Raw genomic sequence first — 24,803 nt, forward strand, 5'->3', positions numbered from 1 at the left:
CTGTAGAGTTTCATTGAATTTGGAGTGGTTGTTTCAGAAGAGATGTTTTTTAAAGCATATAGGAAGTTGGCCATTTTGTTGTTGTTGTTGATCAATCGTGACCCCTTGTTGTATTTTGCAGAGGGTCACCCAAGGAAGCTTCCTGTAGAGTTTCATTGAATTTGGAGTGGTAGTTTCAGAAGAGATGTTTTTTAAAGCAAAACAGGAAGTCAGTCATTGTTTTGTTGTTGCTGTTGTTGTTTTTGTTGATCAATCGTGACCCCTTGTTGTATTTTTGTAGAGGGTCACCCAAGGAAGCTTCCGATAAAGTTTCATTGAATTTGGACTGGTTATTTCATAGGAGATGTTTTTTAAAGCAAATCATGAAGTCGGCCATTTTGTTGTCGTTGTTGTTAATCAATCGTGACCCCTTGTTGTATTTTTGTAGAAGGACGCTCAAGGAAGCTTCCTGTGAAGTTTCATTGAATTTGGCAAGATAGTTTCAGAGGAGATGTTTTTTAAGCAACTGTTGACAGACGGACGGACGAACGGACGATGGACAAAGACCGATCACAATAGCTCACCTTGATTACTTCGTGCTCTGGTGAGCTTAAAACAAGATAATTCTGCAATGAAGTGCCCCAGCATTGTAATTTTTACAATGTGCATAACCTCACATCAGTTTCTATCTATTTATTTTTACTTTAACCATTTTTATATTTTACAACAATTGTGAAGGAAGCTATGATAGCTTATACTAAGTCATTCGCGTTGGCACGATGTTGCGCGAGAGTGTGGTCTTGTATTGTGGGCGAAACCGGAGAACCCGGAGAAAAACCACTTGTTCGGCTTTGTGACCACTGACCAAACTCACATGCGCCCAGACGGGAATCGAACCCGGGTCGCCTTTGCGAGAAGCGAGTGCGCTAACCACTGCGCTAACCGGACAACCGTTTTTTTTTTTAAATAATCAATTCCTTCAAGCAATTTTTGAGTAAGTGCAATGGACAAAATTTTCATTAAAATAAAACTGAACAAGAGAAGTAATCTGAAATGAAACCCCATAGTAATAAATATTGCAGGGTGTACAACTTCACATTCTCATCTTATATGTACCAATATTCAATCAGTTGCTTTATGCAGTTTTTCAGTAAATGCTTATAACATTGCAATGAAGTGCCCTTGCTTTATCAAAAAATAATTCTTTGCACAACTTCATATTGGTATCGATCTTTGTTCCAAGTTTCATTCAATTCTTTCAAGTTTTTTTTTTAGTTTTGAGTCCTGCTCCGGACAAAAGTGTATTCATTAAGTAATAATAATGTCAGGTTCTTTTATGAAATGCATACTACAAAATGTTTAGACTCTTTTACCAATATCAACAAAAACAGAAGAAAGAAGAAGAAGAAAGTGTAATCAAAAGCAACATTCAACACACTACATATTTGAAATAAGCCAATATGACCCTTGATCAAATTATTACATAACATAATACAATAGCTTATGTATACATGTATGGCGAAGCATATTTAATTATTTATAAATAGGTTTATCTATATCACAATGTTAACAACTGTATATGTATTGTTCAATATACTTTTCTAAATACATCAACTTTGAAATATTTCCTCTGTTGAATACCCATTGTAGGGAATACTTCCAATTGTATATACATATTTAATTACGAGCAAATGGCCCATGATCGAAATTAAGAAAAATAAATAAAATCAATTTAATTCTTAAACAAATGGACAAATCATAAGACAACAACTGTATTCAGCATACCAATATGATAATAATATAATGTTTATAACCTTAATAGTGAATAAAGATTTTGATGAAACTGACCAGTATTAAAAAAAAAACATTTTAGGGTTCCCTTAATTGGCCTGGATTAGGGTGTGTGTCTTTCTTATTTCAAAAGCATTTAAAATAAATACAGCTAATTATCTAGTAAGGCATACAAGTGTAATTCAATAATAGGTTTTGTAAGCTTTCTTATTTCATTAGCTTTACTTATAAAAGTACACAGTCGATTTAACACCGATCTTTTATTTGATGAGAACAACTCAATCTTTTTCCACATACTCGGGTTACTTGTGTAATACTTGCTTATATAACGTTTCCGAATGTATTTGTAACAATCACATTTTAAAACAAAATGAAGCACATCTGCAATGTCTATTAAAGTATTAACACATAATAAACATTGTCTATTTTCTCTATTGACACGTTGCGGTCCATATCGTCCGGTTTCCACACGTAATATTTTTACCAGATACGCGCATCCTCGTTAAACAGCTACGCAGTGATTTTTTTGTTACAATGTCGAGATATTGTTCATATTCAAGGTTATGTTTAAAATGTTTATACACTGTCAACATACCATTATTTTGTAGACTCTCTCGCCATTCTTGCATGAAATTGTCTATAACTGTCTGATTAAATTTTGGTACAAACTGCTTAATATTAACTACGTCTGGATTATGCCATACAAACATGCAAAAAATGGTATTGATTTTCAACAAACTTATTTTGACCTATCGGCCATTTTCTATGTCTAGATCATTGGAGCTAGTTCTAAAAGACACATTATATAATTCTAAAAGACACATTATATACATATATATCTTCTGATATCTAAACCATCTACCGTTGATTTTTTCAACAGAGTAAATTGTACACAGTTTTCTACTGCTACTAACTTGACCATGCCAATCCTGTTTATACATATTACATAATCTATTTACAAGATACAATAATATTTATTTAAAGTCGGGTAACAAAAAACATAAGCTCAATGACCAATTTTTCCGACATGAATAACAAACATACATAACATAAAAAACATAACAATGAGCTTAATTATGACCTTGAAATAAAAGCACATAGTTTAAAATAGGTACAAATAGTGGAACAAGTATTTACAAAAACTGTTCCTTATTATTTGCATGTATACAAGTATAACTTAAAGGATAATCGTATAAATTAAAATAACAGTATTGTAAGTAGCATTATAAACATGGGAATTAAAGCATGGTACATTGATGTGTAGTTGGTAAAAATATCATAATTAATATAGCTTGATAGGAAATATCTTTGAAATGTATTGCTAAGAGGAGTAATTTTATTTATCATGTAATTTAAATACTACCAGATTTTGCTGATATTATCAGAAACAGTAGCGTAAAAAGGCATGGTTGCTCCCATGATTGGGTCAATCCCTATCTATAGGTAACCATCTACATCTAAATCTCTACCCGGCCACTGTCCTGACAATATCAGCACCAACCATTGTGAAAGAATGTTATTTAAAAATGCCAAGTTGTAACACCTAAAATACTTGCCGAAAAAAATATGCCACATCTTGTCTAGTGGGTGTGGCCATCCAACTGAAAACAAAACTTCTTTTCCGTGGAGACTTAAGGATAAAATATATTCAGTGAAACTCGTTATAATTCTCAATTTCTTTTTATTTTTAAATTATAAAAGAATATTTGCACATTAAGGGACATGTCCAATTGCGGACCAGCCTTCTAAATTCCATGTAATTTTGATAGAACCTTATTTCTTTTTTACCTAGCTGGCCTAAAAAAGAGCTCTGTCCATATCTAGTTGTTCTTACGGATGGCACACCTACACAGTTTTCATATTTCAGATTAAAATGACATACGGAACAAAAAACATTTAAGAAGCAATTTGACGTAGCAAAACCTTTGGATTGAAGCCACACACATATTTTTGTTACCCAGTTAATTCTTCAATGCAATTTTTGCATCATTATATAACATTTCTTAACAAATATATTTCAATTATTTCCGTATTGCTAGTATTTGACACAACGTTCATAAGATTATATCTATACATTGGGTACCTGCCACAATCACTAATAACTAAGCACACATGAATCGTTTAGATGCATAAATATATCATCGCATCTTCCTAGTTCCTTAATTGTAGCAATTTTTATAAGGAAAATGTGTTATGCACCTATCAGCATTGTTAACATCAAAGCAACAAACAAGCTTTAAAGGAATATAGGAATGGGTTTATTAGCCCAACTAGATAATACTATATACCAAAGTGTTAAGCTCAATACCTGACGGTTTTGGACAAAAAAAATGTTGTTTTTTTTCTTCTTATCACTAGCCTTGCCCCCTGGCGGCCATGTTTTTTACGAACCAACATAGCTTGAATGAATTTCAATATTCCAGTACTAAGTCTTTTAGTGAAAACTAGCTTCGCAATCTGTTACTAATGCTTTTGTCTTTAGGCAAAAAATATATTGATAAAACTAAGTGCAGTTTAAAAAATATAATTATAAAAAATGTTAGTATTGAGCAAAACACTTCACATTATAATATATACCGGTAGAACATGATATAAATTTAATAAAAGAAAAATCAACAACAAGAAATGAAAAAAGAAAGAACAATACTGCCTTCACACAAATATCAACCATACACAGTAGTAGGACAGAATTCTTAACATGATACTTTGTATTCAAAAAATAAAAAATGTGTTTTAAAAAACAAATTCATATGCACCATCATTAACAATACACATTTACATAATTATATCAACAGACCACTGTCTTTATATATACCTTGTATCATAGCTCTCGAAAGTGATTAAATAACTAAAATATTTTTATATCATTTAAATCACAGAAAGGGGAAAGCAATATCAGTAATAAACTCCAAAGATTTATTTCCACTGGGGTCCAGTATAAATCTGATGAAAAGAGACAGAAATTGTATGATATTTTAAACACACAATATGGTTTAACTTATGATTATTGAAACATTACTTATAATTATAATTAACCACTTCATCAGCCCATTTCGTAGGTTGGGTCGGCCAACCCGAACCTTTAGTTGTTTTTTAGGCCTTGGGCAAGTAAAATAACAGAGAGGATGCGAAAGACAATGGTATGTGTAGCTAAATGTATACAATAAAGATGCAGTTGCGTTTAAAACTTGTTTGCAAAAACTCTATTTAAAGATGCACTCTTACGACCTAAAATTAGTGGCAAAATTGAAAACATAAAACTGTCAATAAAAGTAAAACAATGAAGTTTCTATCCGCAGGTTTCAATAGTTAACAGCTGGCGAAAACAAATGGAGATGGCAGTGGCTGTCAGAAGTAGATTAAAATTGGCTCAAACAGATTTAGAGTTTTAAGGGACTGTACACCAGATTGGCGCCAAAAAAGGTTTATTCTGTAACAAATTTCAGGACAATTATTTATTAGAATGTGTTACGTATTTTATATCACAATTGTAAAAAAGGTACCAAAATGTAAAAAAGTGTGTCGGAGACCGGGTTCGAACCCGTGTCGCCAAAATTGCAGTCCAGTGTTGTATCCACTGTGCTACGAAGGCTTACTCCTAACGAGTGGTATATTTAAGCTATATACCTAACTTGGTAATATCACGTGATAACATCGACTAGCCAATCAGGCATTAGGAATGAATACTACTACCCAGTATCTTTTTAAATGGAAAAATAAGAAATAAGTGCTAAACTAAAATAAATTGCAAACTATGTGGTACTTCAGTTAGTAAGTTTCAATGCATTGTACACATCAATACCAAGTTTATGTCAGTTTTCGACAATTTTCTTTTTTTTTCTTGCAAATTGATCATCTGGTGCACAGTTGCTTTAATACCTGCAACATCTATTGAACATAATTTTAGTTTTATAATTCACTGACAAGCATTTATGCAAAGTTTGTGATTAATATATCCCCTGAAACTCTTTTGCTGAAATGTTTTGTGGATTTTTTTACCTACCGGAGCATAAAATATCCAAGAGGTTTAAGAAATAGAATGAAACTGTTCGTGCACTGCACTAAAATGACTGTCCGATCACCTAAACACTGCAGTTCTATAAGGTTTGCCAAGGGGTTTCATTAACTGCTGTCCCGATATGCTGAAATTGAAATATTAAACTTATAGATTCAGCGTCTATTGAAGACACAACACTGTTAAGCCAATCAACAATATTGTATATCTGTACATTTATAACAGTACAAAGTCTTGCTTTATTAAACGCAGATTTAGATGCCCTGTATGTACATATATTTTCAATAACAATGGTTTTTATCATAGATTCATGTTCTCCATTCTACATTCTTGAATAATGTATATCATATGGGAAGTTATTTGAATGTATGGCTAGTTTTAAACCAACAGGTGCCCTGACTGTACAAAATTCAAGCACTACAAGCGGATGCCAGGCAGGTTTGTTTTTCTCAGTCAAGCAAAGCAATTGTATAAGTCAGGAGCCCGGTGTCTTATATATAATATGTGTACCAATTTTTGTATTAATATTTTTATTGATTTTCAAGTTATAGCCGATTAAGATTTTTGCAAGACGACTATAACAGTGACACTACTGTCACTGACGGTAACCAAGGCACAACTATAACCAAACAAAGGGTCGAATAGTTAAAAAGTACTTACGTTTCCTTGAAGATCCAGACTGTTTGACCGTAGTAATTTTTTTTCTCGTTCGTCTGTCTTTTCTAGATGTTGTTCATTTCTCCTGCTACATGGAAAAAAATATCCAGCGTCCAATATCTCTAATTAGTGACAAAATATTAAACACCAAATGAAATATTGAAGAATGGTCAGTTTAATAAAGTGTTAAGCAATTTACTGCTAACATTTATTTGAATAGTCCCCAACCTCAAACAACACTAATTTCCGTAAATAACAAGTACTCGCCCTGTTAAAAAAATGAACTCTGGTTTCTGGTTTATATTATCATAATGTATTTATAAAACAGACGCAAATGATATGTTCAAACATTAGGCAACATACGAGACACAATAATTATACACAAATGTGTTGAACAAAAGACGCCAACACAAATTGCTACGCACTGAAGAATAATGTGTTTGGTTAGCATATGTATTTATGCCTAATCCCAGGAACCAGTGTCTGTTATGGTCTACAGAGAAATTCAGAGGGATGCATTGAGTAAGCTGACGGACATGTGTCATGCCTTATTTACTAAAAAAAATTTATACTAGTCAATATTAAACTCTTTTGGTCAAATTGTAACAAAATATTTTTGAGATCTGGAAGTGTGTACATTTGGAATATTTTGACTTCTGGCAAGAGAAAACATAAAGTAAAGAAACACAAAATATTTTTGAGATCTGGAAGTCTCAGACGGAATTAATGGTGGTTTCATTCTTTAATGAATGAAAGCTACTCAAATTACTTCCATAATCTCACTTGGCAATGAAGTGAAATGAAAATGGTGCGTTATAATAACAAGCTAAAAAGCATGTTTATATATGTGATAAGCCAAATAAATACCTGATATGCAACATTTGAGGAAGCCCATTTGTTCTTTCCCGACAGCAAAAGGCAATGATGATACCAATAAGTATTGCAACTGCAAATATTACGCCACAGATTGCTCCCACAATATGATGACCAACACTGTATTCCTCTACTTCATCTGAATTAAAAAAAACGACATACTAATTATTATTAATATTGTATCCGGTACAATGAAAGTAAATATAATTGGTTTTAAATGTGTACTTCAAAGATTGATCAAATTGAAATTTCTTATTATATTTTTTCTTGGAATAAGGCATTTTTTTTATCGTAAATGACTGGAAACCAATAAAATAAGCCGACTAGATTTTAGATTGCAGATTTTCATTTATGTGTTCGAAAATTGATATTTTATGGATTAAAGCATTATTAACGCTATAAGAACATTGAAATATTCGGCTGTTTTCAAATAATTGCGATCTGTTCTATTGTGAGTTGTCTAATATGACTGAATTGAAAACATTGGTGCCAAAATAAGCTGATTCTGAGACAAAATATAATATATACCAAAACTGTCAATCTGTGGGTGTGCACCTATTAAGGTATATCTTTTTTAAACACATGATTGAATAGTTTCTAAAATAAAATGTGCTATACTTTTGACAACATCTTTGAAGGGACAACTTCCAGATCATCATTTTAAGTCTATTATTTATTTCTTAGATTGTTTGCTGAGTTTTTTGTTAATGGATGGTCAGAAATATTTCATTATACTTCTAAAACTGTTCAAGATGACTCTTTCCTGATTTTTCAAATGAGCTGATGGCTAAATCTAACCATCTCTTGTTGATATGATATCAATGGAGATGAATATCAAGAAACAAAAATAGCAGTCAATCATTGAATGTGAGGCTAAAACTGTTTAAAGTCATTTTTTAATATTCTCGCCAGCAAAACCTAATTGAAATTTCAGGCAGCTCAATTTTAGAACAAGAGCGCTACAGGGCGAACTCTTAACACTTGTCTGTAACTAAGTCAATCAAAGGGAGTTAATTAAACATTATTACAGACGAAGTTATAGACCTTGCTATAAATGTGTGTATAATTTCTATTATCTAGACTCAGTCTATGGCAATATTTGTACCAAGTTTTTATTATCATTTTTTAGTTATGGCCATAGTTAAAATTCAGCAGGATGCACATATGAGGACGAAGCCATCGTTTGACATAACGTAAACCCTTTTCGAAGAACAAGCAAGCCGATAACCTTAAACGATCCTAATGTAAATACATATATCTATAATAGTAAATCACCATTTGGAATGCACACAGTGTCCACAGTTTCGGTACAAGGAGATTTCTGCATCCATCCCTCCAGACAGAGTGAACAGTTCTGGCATGGCGTTACCTTGGAACTGATGTTGGAGAAGGTCTTCCCGTTAACACATCTCTCGCATGTTGTATTGTTGTGACTTTTCGCTGTAAGTAGTGTGCATTTAGTTGAACGTACAGTTGAACACCGTTAATTCGAAATCGTAGTGACCCAACAATTTATTTTTCAGAAAATAACAGCGTTCGCGAATTATAGATGAAGAGAAATACTAACAAAGTGTATACTATCATAAATGTTATGAAAAAGGTATCAAATTTGTTCGACATATATTTTATTACAGATCAAAAGAATTCTATACATTTGACGAGATAAAACATCTTTATACCATAGGCAATTCTGATTTCCTCAAGTATTACCAGCTTAGACGGCTAGTATACCGAGTAAGATAAAACCTAAATTGAAAGGGGAATCAGTTTTAAATCATGACATAGTCTCACTTGTTCAAAAGGTTGAAAATACTTATCAAAAAACGAATAAAATTCAGTATACAATACAAATAAAACCCCTTAAAGCAAACCATGCTAAAGAAGATAATTTGAATCAAATTCTAGGAACAATTTTCGAGACAAATATGTGGAATATTTACATTGTCATTAATATGTACCATAGATACAACAATAAGAACCTTCCAGTACAAAATTCATTTATAGACTTATAGCAACAAACAGATACCTATATCAATGCAATCCCACAAACTCCAGCTTATGCCAATTCTGTTCAGAATATAATCAATATATAGAGACAATGGAACATCTTAATAACCTTATTCTTGTCAATAAATATCCCATTTTGTCTACATATTAAAACCATAAGGTTTGGATTTTTTCGAAAATCGAATTTTAGTCGTCTCATTAATTTCTTGATTGTGTTGTTGAAATATTTTATATACTTTATGAAGCTTAGAGATATTACGCCAACTTTTACAGCATTCAAAAACTACATAGGTTTGCGATACAAAATCGAACATGAAATTGCATTCATGAATGACAAATTAACAGTCTACGAGCAAAAATGGCATGTATTAAAAGAAAAATTACGTTTAAGCAACACCCTCTAGTACAGTCGTTTTTTCTTTCTATTTTTAGTAAATTATAGATGCTTTATTTACTTGTTAATATTTATTATTCTTTTAAGTTAAAAATTGATCTCTCCTTTTTTTGGTCTTTTCTTTTATCAGTTTGTTTAACGATATAAAATGTCTTTTCTTTTATGTATGGGCATCACTCTCACTTCTTAAAAAAGCATTACATAATAAACATTACGTGTGTATGTGATTAATTGTGTCGTGTAATGTGGCATATTTAATAATAAAAAAATCGTGAAGATAACAATGACGGTAACACATTACCAATTACTCTTTAACAAGCGCAAATTGTGCTCCTTTGTCACCTCAAGCCGATGCCTGAGTGCATTCGCAGTATGGTGTGAACAATTATGACACGATCGAGTTTGAAATAATAATTGATAAATATCTGTGTACATACCAAATCGGAACCGTAAATTTTACTTCGGAATAGCGATTATTTCGGAATAGCGATTATTTCGGATTTAAGATTAAAAATTTAGTTAAACAACCGAGAAATAATTTCGAAATAGCGATAATTTCGGATAAACGGTGTTCGGAAAAGCGGTGTTCAACGGTAGTATAACATGTCTCAGTTAAGAGCCAGCCGTTGGGCTTATCAGATACCTTGAATGATAAACCTACTTACATCCGATTCATAGCGCATTGGACAAAAAAGGAAATGTAATTACAACAACAAGGAGGACACTTCTTATACGATCCCGGGAATAAAACATCTCCAAGTTTATGGAGATACAAATATGTGCATGACTAATAATACATCTGGTTGGTAGTTCGATATTTGCGAATAACCGACTGGCAATAATCGAAGAACCAACTGGCTAGTAGAATATTCGCGAAGAACCGAATGGAAATGGTCGAATATCCGACTGGCGGATGAACGAACAATAGTGAATAAAACCAGTGTTTGTCACAAAGATACATATGTGTACATGGATAAAAACACAAGAACTGTTTGATTTCCTTAAATGTGTAACTTTTAACCAAAAAAAGAAAAAAAATCGGAATCCCCAACTAGCAAGTGGTTGGTAGTTGAATATTCGCGAATAACCGACTGGAAATGGTTAAATATGCGATTGGTGAATATACGAAAAATAGAGATTTAAAACAGTGTTTGTCACAAAGATGCATATTTGTACATGAATAAAAGCATAAGAACTATTTGCATGAGTTCCTTACATGTGTACCTTGCAACCATGAAAAAGAAAGTAATCTGAATCCCCAACTAACAACTGGTTTGTAGTCGAACATTCGCGAATAACCGACTGGAAATGGTCGAATATCCGACTGGCGAATAAATGAATTTTATAAACATATACAAGTATTTATGTCTTTGTTTGATATTAATCAGAGCCAATTGTCTTATCGTCTTAAATCATGTGACCGAAACTTTAAACCACGTGACTAATATCAGCCAATCAAGGCACTCCTATTCCATCACTCTTCGTTCAGATTCAAAGCGGAACCACGCTAAAAAATTTGGAAAACCACCTCCTCCTCTCCTACAACGTAATACATTATTGGCTCACCTCACTTTTTGATATATTTTTTTCTTATTCCTTCTGTTTTTATGTTTTATATTTGTTCTTATATTATGGCGGTTTTTAGCTGTCCAGATATGGAAAAATAACTTTAAACTTCCGGCATTCTAGAATAAATGCCCTTATTTCAATTCAAACAAGTGTTGTTATTATTTCCATACATAGTGAAACCAGGTTGTCCATTACTCCGGAATCAATAGAACATAAATGAATAAAACCAGTGTTTGTTACGTAGATATGTTTGTGAACATACATAAACAAACATTTGGCGGTCGATTTTTCCATATGTGACCTTTAAAACCATATATATAGCCATAATCTGAATCCCCAACTACTGACCGGTAAGTAGTTGAATATTCGCGAATACTCGACTGGAGATGGTCGAATATCCGACTGTAGAATATACGAATAAAATTGAACTACAACAGTGTCTGTTACGAGATACATATGTGTACGTGCATAAACAAACATAAGGCGTTTGATTTTATATATAGACATGCTCTGAATCCCCAACTACTGTCACTGGTTAGTTGTTGAATATTCGCGAATAATCGACTGGAACTGGTCGAATATCCGACTGGCAAAAACATGAACAAAAGTGAAATAAAACAGTGTTCGTTACGAAGATACGTATGTATACATAAATAAAACCCCAAACACTGTTTGATTTCTTTACATGTGTACCATTTAACCCTAAAAAAGACACAAAAATCTGAATCCCCAACTGGATGGTAGTTGAATATTCGCGAATGATGGAATGGAAATGGTCGAATATCCGATTGGCGAATGTACGAATACAGGTGAATTAAACCAAAAAGCCAAAATTTTGCCAAAAAGAAATATATGTGTAGATGCATGAACATACAATTGGCTTGTTTGTTTGTTCATGTGTACCTTTTAACCATGAAATAAGAAGAAAACAATATGAATCCCCAACTACCAACTGGTTGGTGGTTGGATATTCGCGAATAACCGACTAGAAATCGTCGAGTTAAGTTTAATATCAACATCAACATCTTACTCTGATTTTTCGAATTCCCAAATGGCAACTAGTAGGTAGTTGAATATTCGTATCCCAAACTACCAACTACCTTCCAACTTTACCGTCATCAGCATTACATAATGATAAACCTGTATATATAAAGTATGACCTATTCAACCTTTGAGGACGGAATACGGATCTTGCACATGGCACTTTATCTTTATGTACTGAACACATGTGCAAATTAAAAAAAATCGTAAAGGAAAATTGGACTCTCACCGATGGATGGACAGTGCAATGTTATAATTATGCTCTCTTTTGGGGACAAAGGAGAGGTACAATGTTAGCGTTGAGTGGTATTTCGATGAAGTTCGATTAAGTTCTGCGTTTAGGATCATTATATAAAATACAGGGAGCTCTGTATGTACATACCCAATTCTTTCACGCCAAATCCGGGCAAACACGGCGATACTTCTCGGCAATCACCGACTATTCCATTTTCTCTCCAATACCCCGGTTTACAAATACATTTTGTGTTTTGAAATCGTGTACACGAATCCGCTACTACTTCACCAGATTCTTTATAAGTCCCTTTACATTCCGTACATCTTTTACAGTAAATTGCTCTATTGTAGTCCTTTATAAAGCGTCCATCAGGACAGTCCTGACATACTGTCTGGCCACCGTCTTGACTACAGTTTTCAATCCAGAAAGTTCCAGGGGGGCACATTTTACACTGGATGATTTCGCGGTTAAATTCTATTGAATAATAATGGTCATCAAACTGTGTCACATTTTCTGTTGTGGCTTCAATCAGCCTTATGGCAATGGTTATTCGTATCATCACACGTGCCATTTTGGTAATGGATTATTCACTAATGAGGTAAATATTCGGCGAAAACCGGCTTATTCCGCCATCCAAGTTTTTGTTGGCGCGGAAACTGCCGAGGTTATTCGGAGAACATCGGAATGACAATGCTTTTTTACGAAATGAAACGACAGTTTTCCGAAACGTTCGGCTGATACCGCCGACAGAATTTTACTACACTTGGCAACGCTATTTATAGAACGAAATTCGGAACCAGTAAATTTAACAACTTTGGTTTGTCTTCGATTTTGAGTAGATCGCGATGTTGATGATGGGGTACCCCCCCCCCCCCGGAAAAACTCACCGGATTTACACGATTTGGAAAAATGACCACTGAGAAGACTAAAATTACGGAAATCCGTAACACCTTCAGTCATATCCTGACGTAAGTAAGTTAACTTATAATATCACTAAGCATATGATGCAATACTTTCATCGTATCTAAAATATAATTGACAATAATTTTATTCCAATGACATACTTCATATTAACAACACTTATTTTTTTCTTTTAACTAGACTATGAATAATTTAGGAAATTGACTTAAGTAATGAAATGACTTAAGATGTTTTATGAATACAAGCCCAGAGTAAACAACGGTTAAACAGTTACTAATTAAGTCGTTTTAACGAAATACACAAGTCATTTAACGAGATACGTGAGTTGTTTTAACAAGATGAAAAATAACACATATGTCACCTCTATCCCACCGTAAATACAGTAATTTGGGGTATTCCGGATCAGTAACAACCTTTTCGCGTATTTTTAGTTCAAACCCATTGGTATGAATTATATTTTTTATATTACATGAAGGACAAACTATTCCTAAGTTGAACCAAACTTGTTTGTAACAAAATGTTACGGCTTTTATTGATATTTACACGCTTGAATAACCTCACCAATTTGGTTACTTCCGGTTCACCTTGGCCAGTTTCGGATCAAAGTATGGGTGTTCTCAAAGTAGTTATACAACTTTGTCAAAGGGTTACACTTCACTAAATTAGAAGTATATAATGTGTTTCACATTGAATTAAGAAGTTGGGGCATACATTTGTACCAGTTAATCAATGTATTCCTATATATGCCTTGTGGACATGCCATATTCAAATTTAACAAAGCGGGCATTTTAAAAGAGAACAATGAATTAACTAGATTGTATTTTAAACATACATGCTAGCATTAAATAGCATTAAATAACAAACTAACACAACTTTAGAACATGCATTCATTAAGATTCCAGTTATAACACAGGAATTAACAAATACTCACACTCATAACATCACATACCAGGTATGTACACAACAATCAAAGTTTGACTAGACTTATAAAATCACATTTTTAAAACATGGTTACACACTTGAAGATTTTACCCTGTATCATAGAGCATCAATTAACAAGTACTCACACTTATAACATCACATACCAGGTATACAAAACGAATCAAAGTTTGACTAGACTTATATAAAAAATCACATTTAAAAAACATGATAACGCACACTTGGAAGATTTTACCCTGTATCATTAAGCATCAATTAAACAACTGTTCTTTTACTAAATAAATGACACGTTCATAGCTGAACCTTCTTGCATTGTTTCAAATGCTGAGCGCAACAGGGAGACAGACATTTCAAATGTTCTTGATGGACACGAGATGAAATAGGAGCATGGGATAACAGCACCCCCTCCTTTCTCGTTAAGTGCTGGCCAGGGAGGAAAGCTTGGACACGGTTCACCAGTTGTAATGGCGTAAATACTTCTCTCCTCGTCAAGAACACTTCTGAAAAACCCTGCTAATGTTCTTGGTACATGACCAATGGGAAGGCCGGCAATGTCGGATAATTTCAATTGTCTACTTTGGTCTGTAACCATGTCATGAATATGTTCATTAAATGTCTCAAGGTCTGGCAGCCACAAAAGACATGCCTCTTTGTCTACAATGTTAGTGTATTCACAGTCCACCCTAAGTTTAGTAGGCGAATCCGTAATAGGTGGCTTGATCTTGTAGACATGGTATCCCTTAATAACACTTTTCTCCAACACAATGGTCTTCAACAAAGTAGCATCAGTTGTGCCTGAAGGACCAGGAACTGGCTCACTGGTTTTTACCTGAAACAGAAAGTGTTTAATTGATCAATATTAAATTAGGTATATTCACTAAATTTTATGTTTTTAGTAGGAAATTGAATTTGAATATCACAAAACAGGATAAGTGTATTTGTTTTTAAGATTCACTATACTTACAAATGTACATGTATATCAATTTCAAGGCAGTTACAGATGAACAAAATATTAATGTGCAAGATGTACTGGTAATTATTAGAAACATCAACTAAATCAACTTCTCCAGAAAGCCGCCTGTGTAAATAACCATAGGACACACCATAAAGTTCTGAAGCTTTTCTTATAGACTTTACCTTTTTTTTCGATTGCGATAATGGCTCGCCTACATCTCAGGGCTTTCCCGGGGGCTCCACTTTGGTATTTCTTTATAATACATCTAGCTTTCTTCACAGCTGGGCTTTGATGTTTTGGTTTTCCCATTTCTGAAAATAACAATTCAACTAAATTACATGTATTCAAGACACAATACTAAGTTCAAGTATTTTAAAGCTTAAAATTTTCAATCCAAAGTTCCATTAAGCAAAACTATCATAGATGTATCCTGGATATGTCAAAATGATCATTCAAATAACTCTCTTGAACATTAAAATGAAAATAAGCATAAATATTCATTTAAAAAAAAAATACAACACATAAAAGCTGTTTGACAGCTCAAAATACATTTGAGAAAATCACCCATTGAGTATCAATTAGGGAGTCACGTGATCCGTAACTACCTGAACGATCAATATCATAACATGTGGCAATTTACACAGGCGGCCGATATATATTGGCTTATTTTGGGTCATAAAGGACATAATTTGTGAACATTTTGATGTATAAATATGATGCATTTAAACAATACTTACTGGTAAGACTCCGATGTTTTCATTGAAACGCCATAATTTTCCCGTACTTTGTAAAGAGCGAGTGCGCAATGTCCGTCGAAGCTATTTTCTATCTCACAGGCATCTGAATCATTGTTTGTCACTTAAATGTTGTTTAAAACCATTTTGGGTACATACAATGAGATAAACAACACATCTGAAGATATTAAGCGTCTTTGATATACGAAAAAGAAACAAGGTATGTAACTCAAACTTACCCGATTTCACGGTAGAGTCCAGTTTTATGCAAATTTCTCAACCAACATATAATCAATCCATTTCTAAATAATGGAAAGAAGAGTCAATTACCTTTAAAATGGTGTTCGATATGTTGGTATAACTATATTGTCTTTAGACAAACAAGCATAATTCAATGTCCAATTCTCGTGTTTTTCTTTAGTCGGAAAGAGTACAGCAAATTCAAATCTTCAATTTTCTCCGTGTAAACAGTACTAATCACAGACCTATTGAAGTTATTTTATGCTTCAGAGTACAGATAAATTTATTCCATTCCTTAATATCACAAAAAGACTAACATCACAATGTTAGAAACAACTGTATCAGTCTTTAAATTAAATCCTCTTTAAATTTCGTAGGCAGCCGGCCATTTTACCGACAAGCGCCCAGATGATGTCATTGACATGTACATTTAACATCTTTGTACCGGCTTGAATGTGAGCCACAAAAGCTTGGATGGGTCAAATACTCTTCTTTGGAGGTTGATCAGAAACATCTGAGCGCTGTCAGGAAAATGTCAGCCTCAAACAAAATTTTAAAGTGGATTTTTTTTCTTTTTTGTATATCAAAGACATTAAATGTCTTCAGATGTGTTGTTTATCTCATTGCATGTACCCAAAATGGTTTGAAACAACATTTTAGTGACAAACAATGATTCAGATACCTGTGGTCCAGAGTCTATCACAGACACATTATTTACTTATTCAAGTACACAAGCACTTTTCGGCCATGTGAATTGCATTAAAATAATTGTGATGGCCTCTAACTTTCAGGCCATCACATTTATTTTAATGTCATTGATGTTGTCGTTATCAATATTTTTCGAGGCTATCACAATTATTTTAATGATATTCACTTTTTTGTTGTCAATATTTTGAATTCATTTTGCATTTTACTTTTTTTCATGATATTAGTAGACAGTGTTTTCATAATTGACAATAAGAAAATAGTTGCTGTGATACACAATTTGTAGAACTAGTTTTCTAAATAGACAAATTTTATAGATTTTTTTCATGATATTATTAAAAAAATATTGATAGATGATACAACTAAATAAACTATCATTTCAAATGTAGGTTACACATACCGTAGTCTATCACTAATTATAATCTGACCTGCTTCTTTATTTCTTTATCAATAATATCTTCAAAAATAATTTTTCTTATTGTCTATCGTGAAAACGAGATTTTTGTAATTGTCTATCAAAGAAATTAGATATAGTGTCAATTATGAAAATGTTTTTCTTTTTCTTAATGTTAATCATAAGAATATTTTTTGTGTGTATCATTTACATAAACAAATATTGTCTATCATAAGAAGTGTTTTCTTTCCTTAATATATATATCTTATTTATTTTCTATTATAAAATGAATCTTCCATACTGGACATTATTGTTCATTTAACCATTGTTTATCTGCAATCACATGGCGTCAAGATAAGTTTAATGAATATTAATAATAAGGTAATAAGTGATAGTGATTATGAAAGTAATTCTGAAAAGCAGGGGAGGATTCAGGATTAGAGAGGGCATACCTAGGGGACGTACTCCCCCCCCCCCCAGGGTCCGCTAGATGAAAGCAATTTGTGGAGAAGTCAGAAAGAAAATACTTCACATCGGTGGCATACAAGTAGTGGTGATATTGACTTCATGGCATATCTTACACATATTCTAGGATTGTGTTCTGCTACAAGACTGGAGAAAATACTTTTTTTTCTCAGTTTTATGGCATGTATGCTTTTCTTGTTTTCAACAAATACCACAAGGATGATGGATATGTTTTCACCAGTATCAGAAATTGTTGGAAGGCGAGGAAACTGTTGTTTATTTACGGATGAAGAAACATCAAGAGGACGTAATTAAAGGAAGTTGCGCTGTTTGATTTTGTTGTTTTTATGAGTTCACGTCGCCTGCACATGACATTTGAAAGGAGTAGTTAATTAATTTCCACTCCTTTGAAATAGAAAGCAAACTTTGACGATTTTAGGGGTTGGGCATGTGCCGGTTGTGCCCCCCCCCCCCCCCTGGAACTGCTTGCGTTAACAGTTGATCATTGCAATTGCTCATTGATCTTGTGCATATTCATTTAATACTTCAATGTGCCTGGCAACAATCTGTGATAGACTCCAGACTGAGAGCAAAAATTATTGATTGGCAATTTAAGCCAATTCAATTTATTTCTGATAGCCACTTGTTTGATCAATATACTTTTCTTTATATTATCAAAGAATATTTATGATGCAAAAATCAATATATCACACAAAAATATATATCAATTGATTTTGTTAATATGTACCTTCAAATGTCTATAAAAGAAATGGTATATGAAAGGATTATTTTTGTATGACATACACAAATATTAATTAAAATATTTCTTTGATAGACACTAAAACTTCGTTTTAAAAGTACATATTATAGAGCATTTAAAGATGCGGACAACAGTTTCATAATCAGGATACTTTTAACACACAATCTGTTTGCTCAGTAGCCTATTCGACATGCTAAATAATCTGTGATAGACAACAGTTTCAACGTATTTATAAACGTTGCATTAAAATGATAGACTCCTACAAAAGTATCGAATATACTATAATATAGTAATATTGCCATTCCTTTTATGACATAAAAAGTTTAAAAAAATATCACGACAACGTGAACGACATTAATAATTGTGATGGCCTCGAAGCAGGCAATAATTAAGGATAGACAACTGGGCCGACCGCGCCAATCGGAACTCCTCGGCTAGTATTAAGATATGGCCTCGGATATAATATCCCGGAACAACGGGTTTTCGACCGCCTAAGGATTATTTACAGTTTAATCATAAATAAGTGATAATAAAAAATAAATGTTTGTGTGTACCATTTAAAGCAATCATTCATCTTTCAAAAAACAAAAAAAATAAAATCTGTTTCAATCGTCTGTTGTTTACATTTTGGATCCAAAATGGCGGCTGTCACATGTTGTATTTGACCTAGATACAACATGCTTTCGACCATGACCTTTAACTATACTTCGCAACAAAAGTTTGTGCACAATATTTTTTATTTTAATTTGTATAACATGTTTAGACTGTTTAATGTATTTTATTTTAAGAAATAGTAATTAAATATTTACATATTTGCCATACAGACACTTTTTAGTTACCTATCACCACAAGAGAGGCAAAGGAATGCATAATCCCTTCTAATGGCTTTCACAATGGTATAAAATGATAAATTCACCCATCATGAACCTTGTTATCACTGGTCCAACTCTGAATGAGCCTCATATGACCTGCCTAGGCTGCAATATGTATAAGTTTATGGTAACTGAGCGCCCAAATGCAATTCAATATAGTAACCTGTAGATAAATTTCATTTATTTTAGAATAAGCAACATACCATATTTTGATGCGCTTTTAATGTTGTGCACTATACTAAGAAAACGATAGGGCATAGGTTTTAGGCTTTGGTAGATATATAAGATCTGGCAAACCAAAACAACACGATTTTAAAGAAGTATTTTACATGTGAAATCATTTTAAACGAAGGGTCTAATTTGGCATTAATTAAAAATGACAAATTGGTGTTGTTTCAAGTATAACTGAAGTTTTTTTTAACACTTCCATTCCCATTCTTTTTCAAATGAAGTTTTCTGACAGTTCTACTGTTATGGTTAACAATTGGAGCTTATTTTTACCGGAAGTGACGCAAAATAGAAGTGTTTTACACATTTTCAGGAGGCGGTCGAAAATAGGTTGTGGTCGAAAATAGGTTGTTCCGGGACGGGTCGTAAGAAAATAGTCCATCATGGCCGACCAAGAAGATGTTCAAACAACCAACAGATATGTTAGTCCAAAGACAAAATGAGGAGCGAACTTTTACCACTTATTTGTGTGTAAGTGTTATTTTTATACTTATTGTATTTTAATAAAATATAAAAATAGTTTTAAAAGAGCCCTAATGAGAAACTAATTGGAAATGTCATTAATTCTTAGTGGGTGGGGTAAAGTCTTCTTTCATTTGACAGATTCTAATATAGTAAATAGCAATTTTGAAGCTCCATTGATAAGTGGCAAAAATTAATAAAACAACTATTCTATTTGATTTTTTTTTAATAACAAATAAGTCTGAATCTGACTTTACTTAGATCGATAATAGGTTAGACTTTCTTTCTCAGTGTATTTATCTCATACATTTCATATCATTAACTTTATTTTTTATAATTAAAATTTACATTCTTTTAACCAAGGATGTATGGTTTATATGTCCGTGAGTGTTGGTATTGAACAACTTAATGTAATGGCACAATTGAATGCCTCGGCCCTGTTCACTAATATAGTTCTCTAAATAAATTAGATCTTCATTCTATTGGTTTAACAAAATGAGTTTGAACGCATGAACCAGCACACATTTCTTTCAAGACTAAATTCTATGATATCCACCAGTGGTGGTGATGCAGAAACATTGAAAAATGCTGACATTATTACTGTGCCAATGAAATGCAGACATTTAAATTTTAATCTTATTGTCATTTTCAGAGAAGAGTATGGTACCAGGGGTGCAGCTGACTCTCGATTCCCAGCTTGTTCTAATGAAAAAAGGCAGATGAGGTAATGGCTGTGCGATTTTCGAAATTCGGACAATAATTTAACAGTCAAGTATCCTATTGGTTTAAGCCCAAAAGTACCTGCATGTTTGTACAATTAACCAACAAGGATTGACAGTATTAAAATATCAACATTGTAGATGAATTTAAACATTTACCAGTAGTCCAGAGCTAAAAGCTGCTCTCTCACAGATTGACAGTTCTTCTTGGTCATTCTTCAAAAGCCCAAAGGAGTAATTAAATTAAATTTACACATATAATTAATTATATGGCTTAAAGCAATGGCAAAAAAATATTTTCCAAACAATTGTAATCTGTTATATTATGTGTGACCTTATATGACTAGTTGGAGGAATTTTTACCAAATTTTCAAACTTGTGAAAGACTGTGATCTGATATTATGTCAGCAGTCTAATATCTACATTTGCACAATAATTGCCAGTTGGCTCGTTTAAAGACAAAAATAAAAAAGGTGTCAGAACAGTAAAACTGTGAGGATGCAGCTTTAAATTGGCGTTGCAGTTAATGTTTTGTGAATACTTTTCTGTTGTTGTAAGGCTTTTAAAATAATTGATTTGAAGATATAATTCCTATTATTGTTGTATTTTCTGTTTTCTATTTCAGGCACTGGAATCCGAATGTAATCAAAAATGCCATTGTATGAGGATTGACCTGCAATGCATGGAAATCATCTAACACAACTGCAACGCCTACCTTGCAAAAATGAGTGCAAGATGGAAACAAAGCATTCAGTAGAACATCTTGTCATCTCAAATATTTGATGACTTACATACTGATGTGAAGTTGAAGATAAACGTCATCTGTTGGTCCGTGATTATTAAATAAATCCGAACATATATTTTAAAAGGGTAATATGGTAAAGGATTTATCTACCCTTAAAGTGTTTTCCTATATTATGGAGGGAAGATAACTACAAAAACAGAAACAGATGGCATCGGCAGACCAAATGAAGGAGAACTATTTTGTTCAGTTCAATTTTTAAGACTTCAGAAAATCCGTTAATAGGGCACATCCTTTCAAATGCCATATTGTAAACTGGGCTCTTTAAAATGTGAAAAGGTGAAAGTGGTCTAGAGGATAAGTCTCAAATTCAAGGTTGTGAGTTCAAGACCTCCAAGATACTTTCTCTTGACCTCAGGAAAAGGATGCCCATACTTGTTTCTACTTAGGCAACAGACTTAAGAGTGATTTTGTAAGCTTCCAGCTTGCATAGCAATCTGATAAGGCATAAAATAAGATACTAGCTGACTTGCAAACAGTTTTTCCATTTGTGTTGATTTATTTTTCAGTCTGTTGGAATGTTTATTAGAAGTGATGCGAATTGCTTACTGCAACCAATATTTATTTTCTTTATTAAGTTAAATTTAACGAACACATAACATGACTTGTGATTTTACAGATGCATGTTTATTTCGTTGATTGTATGAGTTTATTTTCTCAAATGATGTAATAAAAGTTATTCTGAATGACTGTCCTTTTTTGTTTGAAGAAAATGTGTTGAGGTTTTGGCATAGCATAGTGTCATCATCATCATCATCATTGTTGTGTACAAATAAAACATTCAAAACAATGTATTAAAAACCAAACTGTCAAGCCAAGTACTCAAAGAGGCACAAGAGACCGGTAATATATTTAGACAAATAAAATGCAAAGAAAGATCTATAATTCTGACACATGGTAATGCTTTAAATAGTCCTCTCATTGTGTGTTTATGGTTAAAGTGGAGACATACAGTATTTTTTGTAATGAAGACTTAAATTTGTATGGCAACTTAAAGCCATATATGGGGATTAAAATAAAATGCCAGAAATATTGTGAAGTCTCCCAAACGACTCAATGCACTTAAAAGGGCTTGGCACAGAAATGAAAGTAAAAATGGGAGCAAAACCTAATTTATCATTAATTTTACATTGGATTGCATACAGATGGCTCTGTTATTACTTTACTAATATTAAAAATAAAATTAAGAGACATGTTGATCCAAACTGTAATTATTCTTGTATGCATTTTATGGAGTTGGACATAAAAGAGTCATTTGGTGGAGTGATCTAATATTTGTTTAAGGCTTTTATTAACAAAAAAATGAATCAGTTGAGTATCTTATCAGTTACTCTTTTGGTGTTGTTGTTTTTAATAAAAAAATGACAATTTACTCAAAGATACTGAGACTAATAATTATAGATTAAGACAAATATAATGTGTAAGTAAACTTCTAATGAGTGGGTTTTATCCACAGCCTAGGAGGTAAAGTGAAGCATCATCTGCCTTGAACAAATACAATTTTAAGACAAGTTCTGTCGACTTAGTGCACCAGTCAATTGTACCCCCCCCCCCCCCAAGGTCCGGGGGAATACTGGGGTTAACCCGGGGAAATGGGCCGTATTTTTACCTATCAGGTGGCCCTGCAGTGCTGGGTGAATGAGGTGGTTTTATCTTCGCTTAAAATATAGAGGGGAATGGACCTTACCTAGAGTCCCTGGGGTGTGGGGGGGGATTTTGCCATTGGATCGTCCGCGCAGGTTGGGGATTTTAGCCGGGGTTGGCTGTACTGAAAGTCAAAGTCCCCACTATTCCCCAGACCTGGGGGGGGGGGGGGGCGTGGTTACAATTGTCTGGTGCATATCCACATGAACGTTGTACTGGTACTCTAACAATTGAGCTTACTGCGTGGATAGTCAACGCCCCACCCCAACCCCACAGAACTGTTTACACAAAAAAAATCTGCAGCCCAAACCCAATATTGCTGAAGTAAAGGCATGCATAGATTTCAGCTGGTAAAGTTGACTGGGTGCCAAGCTCACAACCATCCTACCACAACCCTCAAAACTCTGGACAATGCAATCAATGATTTTACAGAATAGTAATGTTGTTTTAATGGCAAGGCATGGTGTGAGAAATAACACGGCAAAGTATGACTTAAAACTTACATTGCATAGGGTATTCCTATAACTGTTGAGAAAATGTTGACATTTAGTCCATGCGTGCATTTAATCCGATGTAATGATTCATGCATGCCATGAACCGTATGATCATTTCAGTGACTGTCAAGTACATTTTCTGTGTGCTCACGATTTTTCTAGAGGAAACAGAGTGCTTCAACTATAAGAAAACATCTAAATATTCATAAAACGAACATTTTTTGAGGTTACAATAAATATTTTCTCTTAAACAAGCACATTTAATTTAACACAATCCATTTCCTTGTTGTTACAATGGGCCTTCTTTACGCGGATTGAAAACGGTGTTAATCGCCGGCAGCCGCATCGCACTTTCGTATATCCTTACTACTATTTACGAGGTCTATCTCGAAGCTTGCCGGAGATGGCCGAGTTGTTACGATTGCGACCGCGCATGTCCGATTGTCTGACGCAAAAAATAGGTCATGAAAGTCGCAATTTGTAAACAAATAATCGTTTGAATTCTTTAAAAAGGTTAACTCTTCAAATATCAACTAACTGTTTAGGACAATTTTTATTACAATTTTTATAATTGATTGTTTTCACCTGCTTTGATCCGGGCCTAACCAAGATCCGGAATACCCCAAACAACTGTATTTAACCAATACAGTCTTATTTTTGCCAACATTAGTCATTTAAACGAATTACGCAGTTGGTTTAAACGAGTCAAAACAGCATACATACATGCTACCTATACGCCACCGTATAGCCTTATTTTCGCCCAAATCTTTGGAAAAGCTTAATAACCATCCTTTGGGAGTATAAGGTCCAAACTATGACCTTAATTCGATTTGAAATATATTATTCCAATCTTACTTTCGCGCAAATAACCCTTTTTCGTCAATCGGAACTCCTCGGCTAGTATCAAG

The 24,803-nt window shown here is 33.4% G+C and overlaps 1 protein-coding gene and 1 long non-coding RNA gene across 9 annotated transcripts; one reads left to right on the forward strand and one right to left on the reverse strand.

Moving 5' to 3' along the window:
• Window positions 1-1,372: 1,372 nt before the first annotated feature.
• Window positions 1,373-24,791, reverse strand: LOC128231910 (tumor necrosis factor receptor superfamily member 16-like). 8 transcript variants are annotated; one of them, XM_052945153.1, is made up of 6 exons: window positions 24,751-24,791; window positions 12,709-13,333; window positions 8,591-8,755; window positions 7,310-7,454; window positions 6,446-6,530; window positions 1,373-5,912 (listed from the first exon to the last, which is right to left on the reverse strand). In XM_052945153.1, the coding sequence occupies exons 2-6, from the start codon at window positions 13,130-13,132 to the stop codon at window positions 5,868-5,870; spliced, it is 864 nt and encodes a 287-aa protein (XP_052801113.1). In that variant the 5' UTR covers window positions 13,133-13,333; window positions 24,751-24,791; the 3' UTR covers window positions 1,373-5,867. The 8 variants fall into 8 exon arrangements, with proteins under 8 accessions (XP_052801113.1, XP_052801116.1, XP_052801118.1 ...); XM_052945156.1 differs by having other exon boundaries at window positions 6,446-6,527; window positions 12,709-13,151; window positions 24,619-24,780; XM_052945158.1 differs by having other exon boundaries at window positions 12,709-13,094; window positions 24,619-24,776.
• Window positions 16,231-23,528, forward strand: LOC128231912 (uncharacterized). The gene is made up of 3 exons (XR_008260464.1): window positions 16,231-20,245; window positions 20,889-20,960; window positions 21,581-23,528. It is a non-coding gene; the product is annotated as an uncharacterized LOC128231912 (long non-coding RNA).
• Window positions 24,792-24,803: the final 12 nt, after the last annotated feature.

This window comes from Mya arenaria, chromosome 4 (assembly GCF_026914265.1).
Source record: "Mya arenaria isolate MELC-2E11 chromosome 4, ASM2691426v1".
Taxonomy (NCBI): domain Eukaryota; kingdom Metazoa; phylum Mollusca; class Bivalvia; order Myida; family Myidae; genus Mya; species Mya arenaria.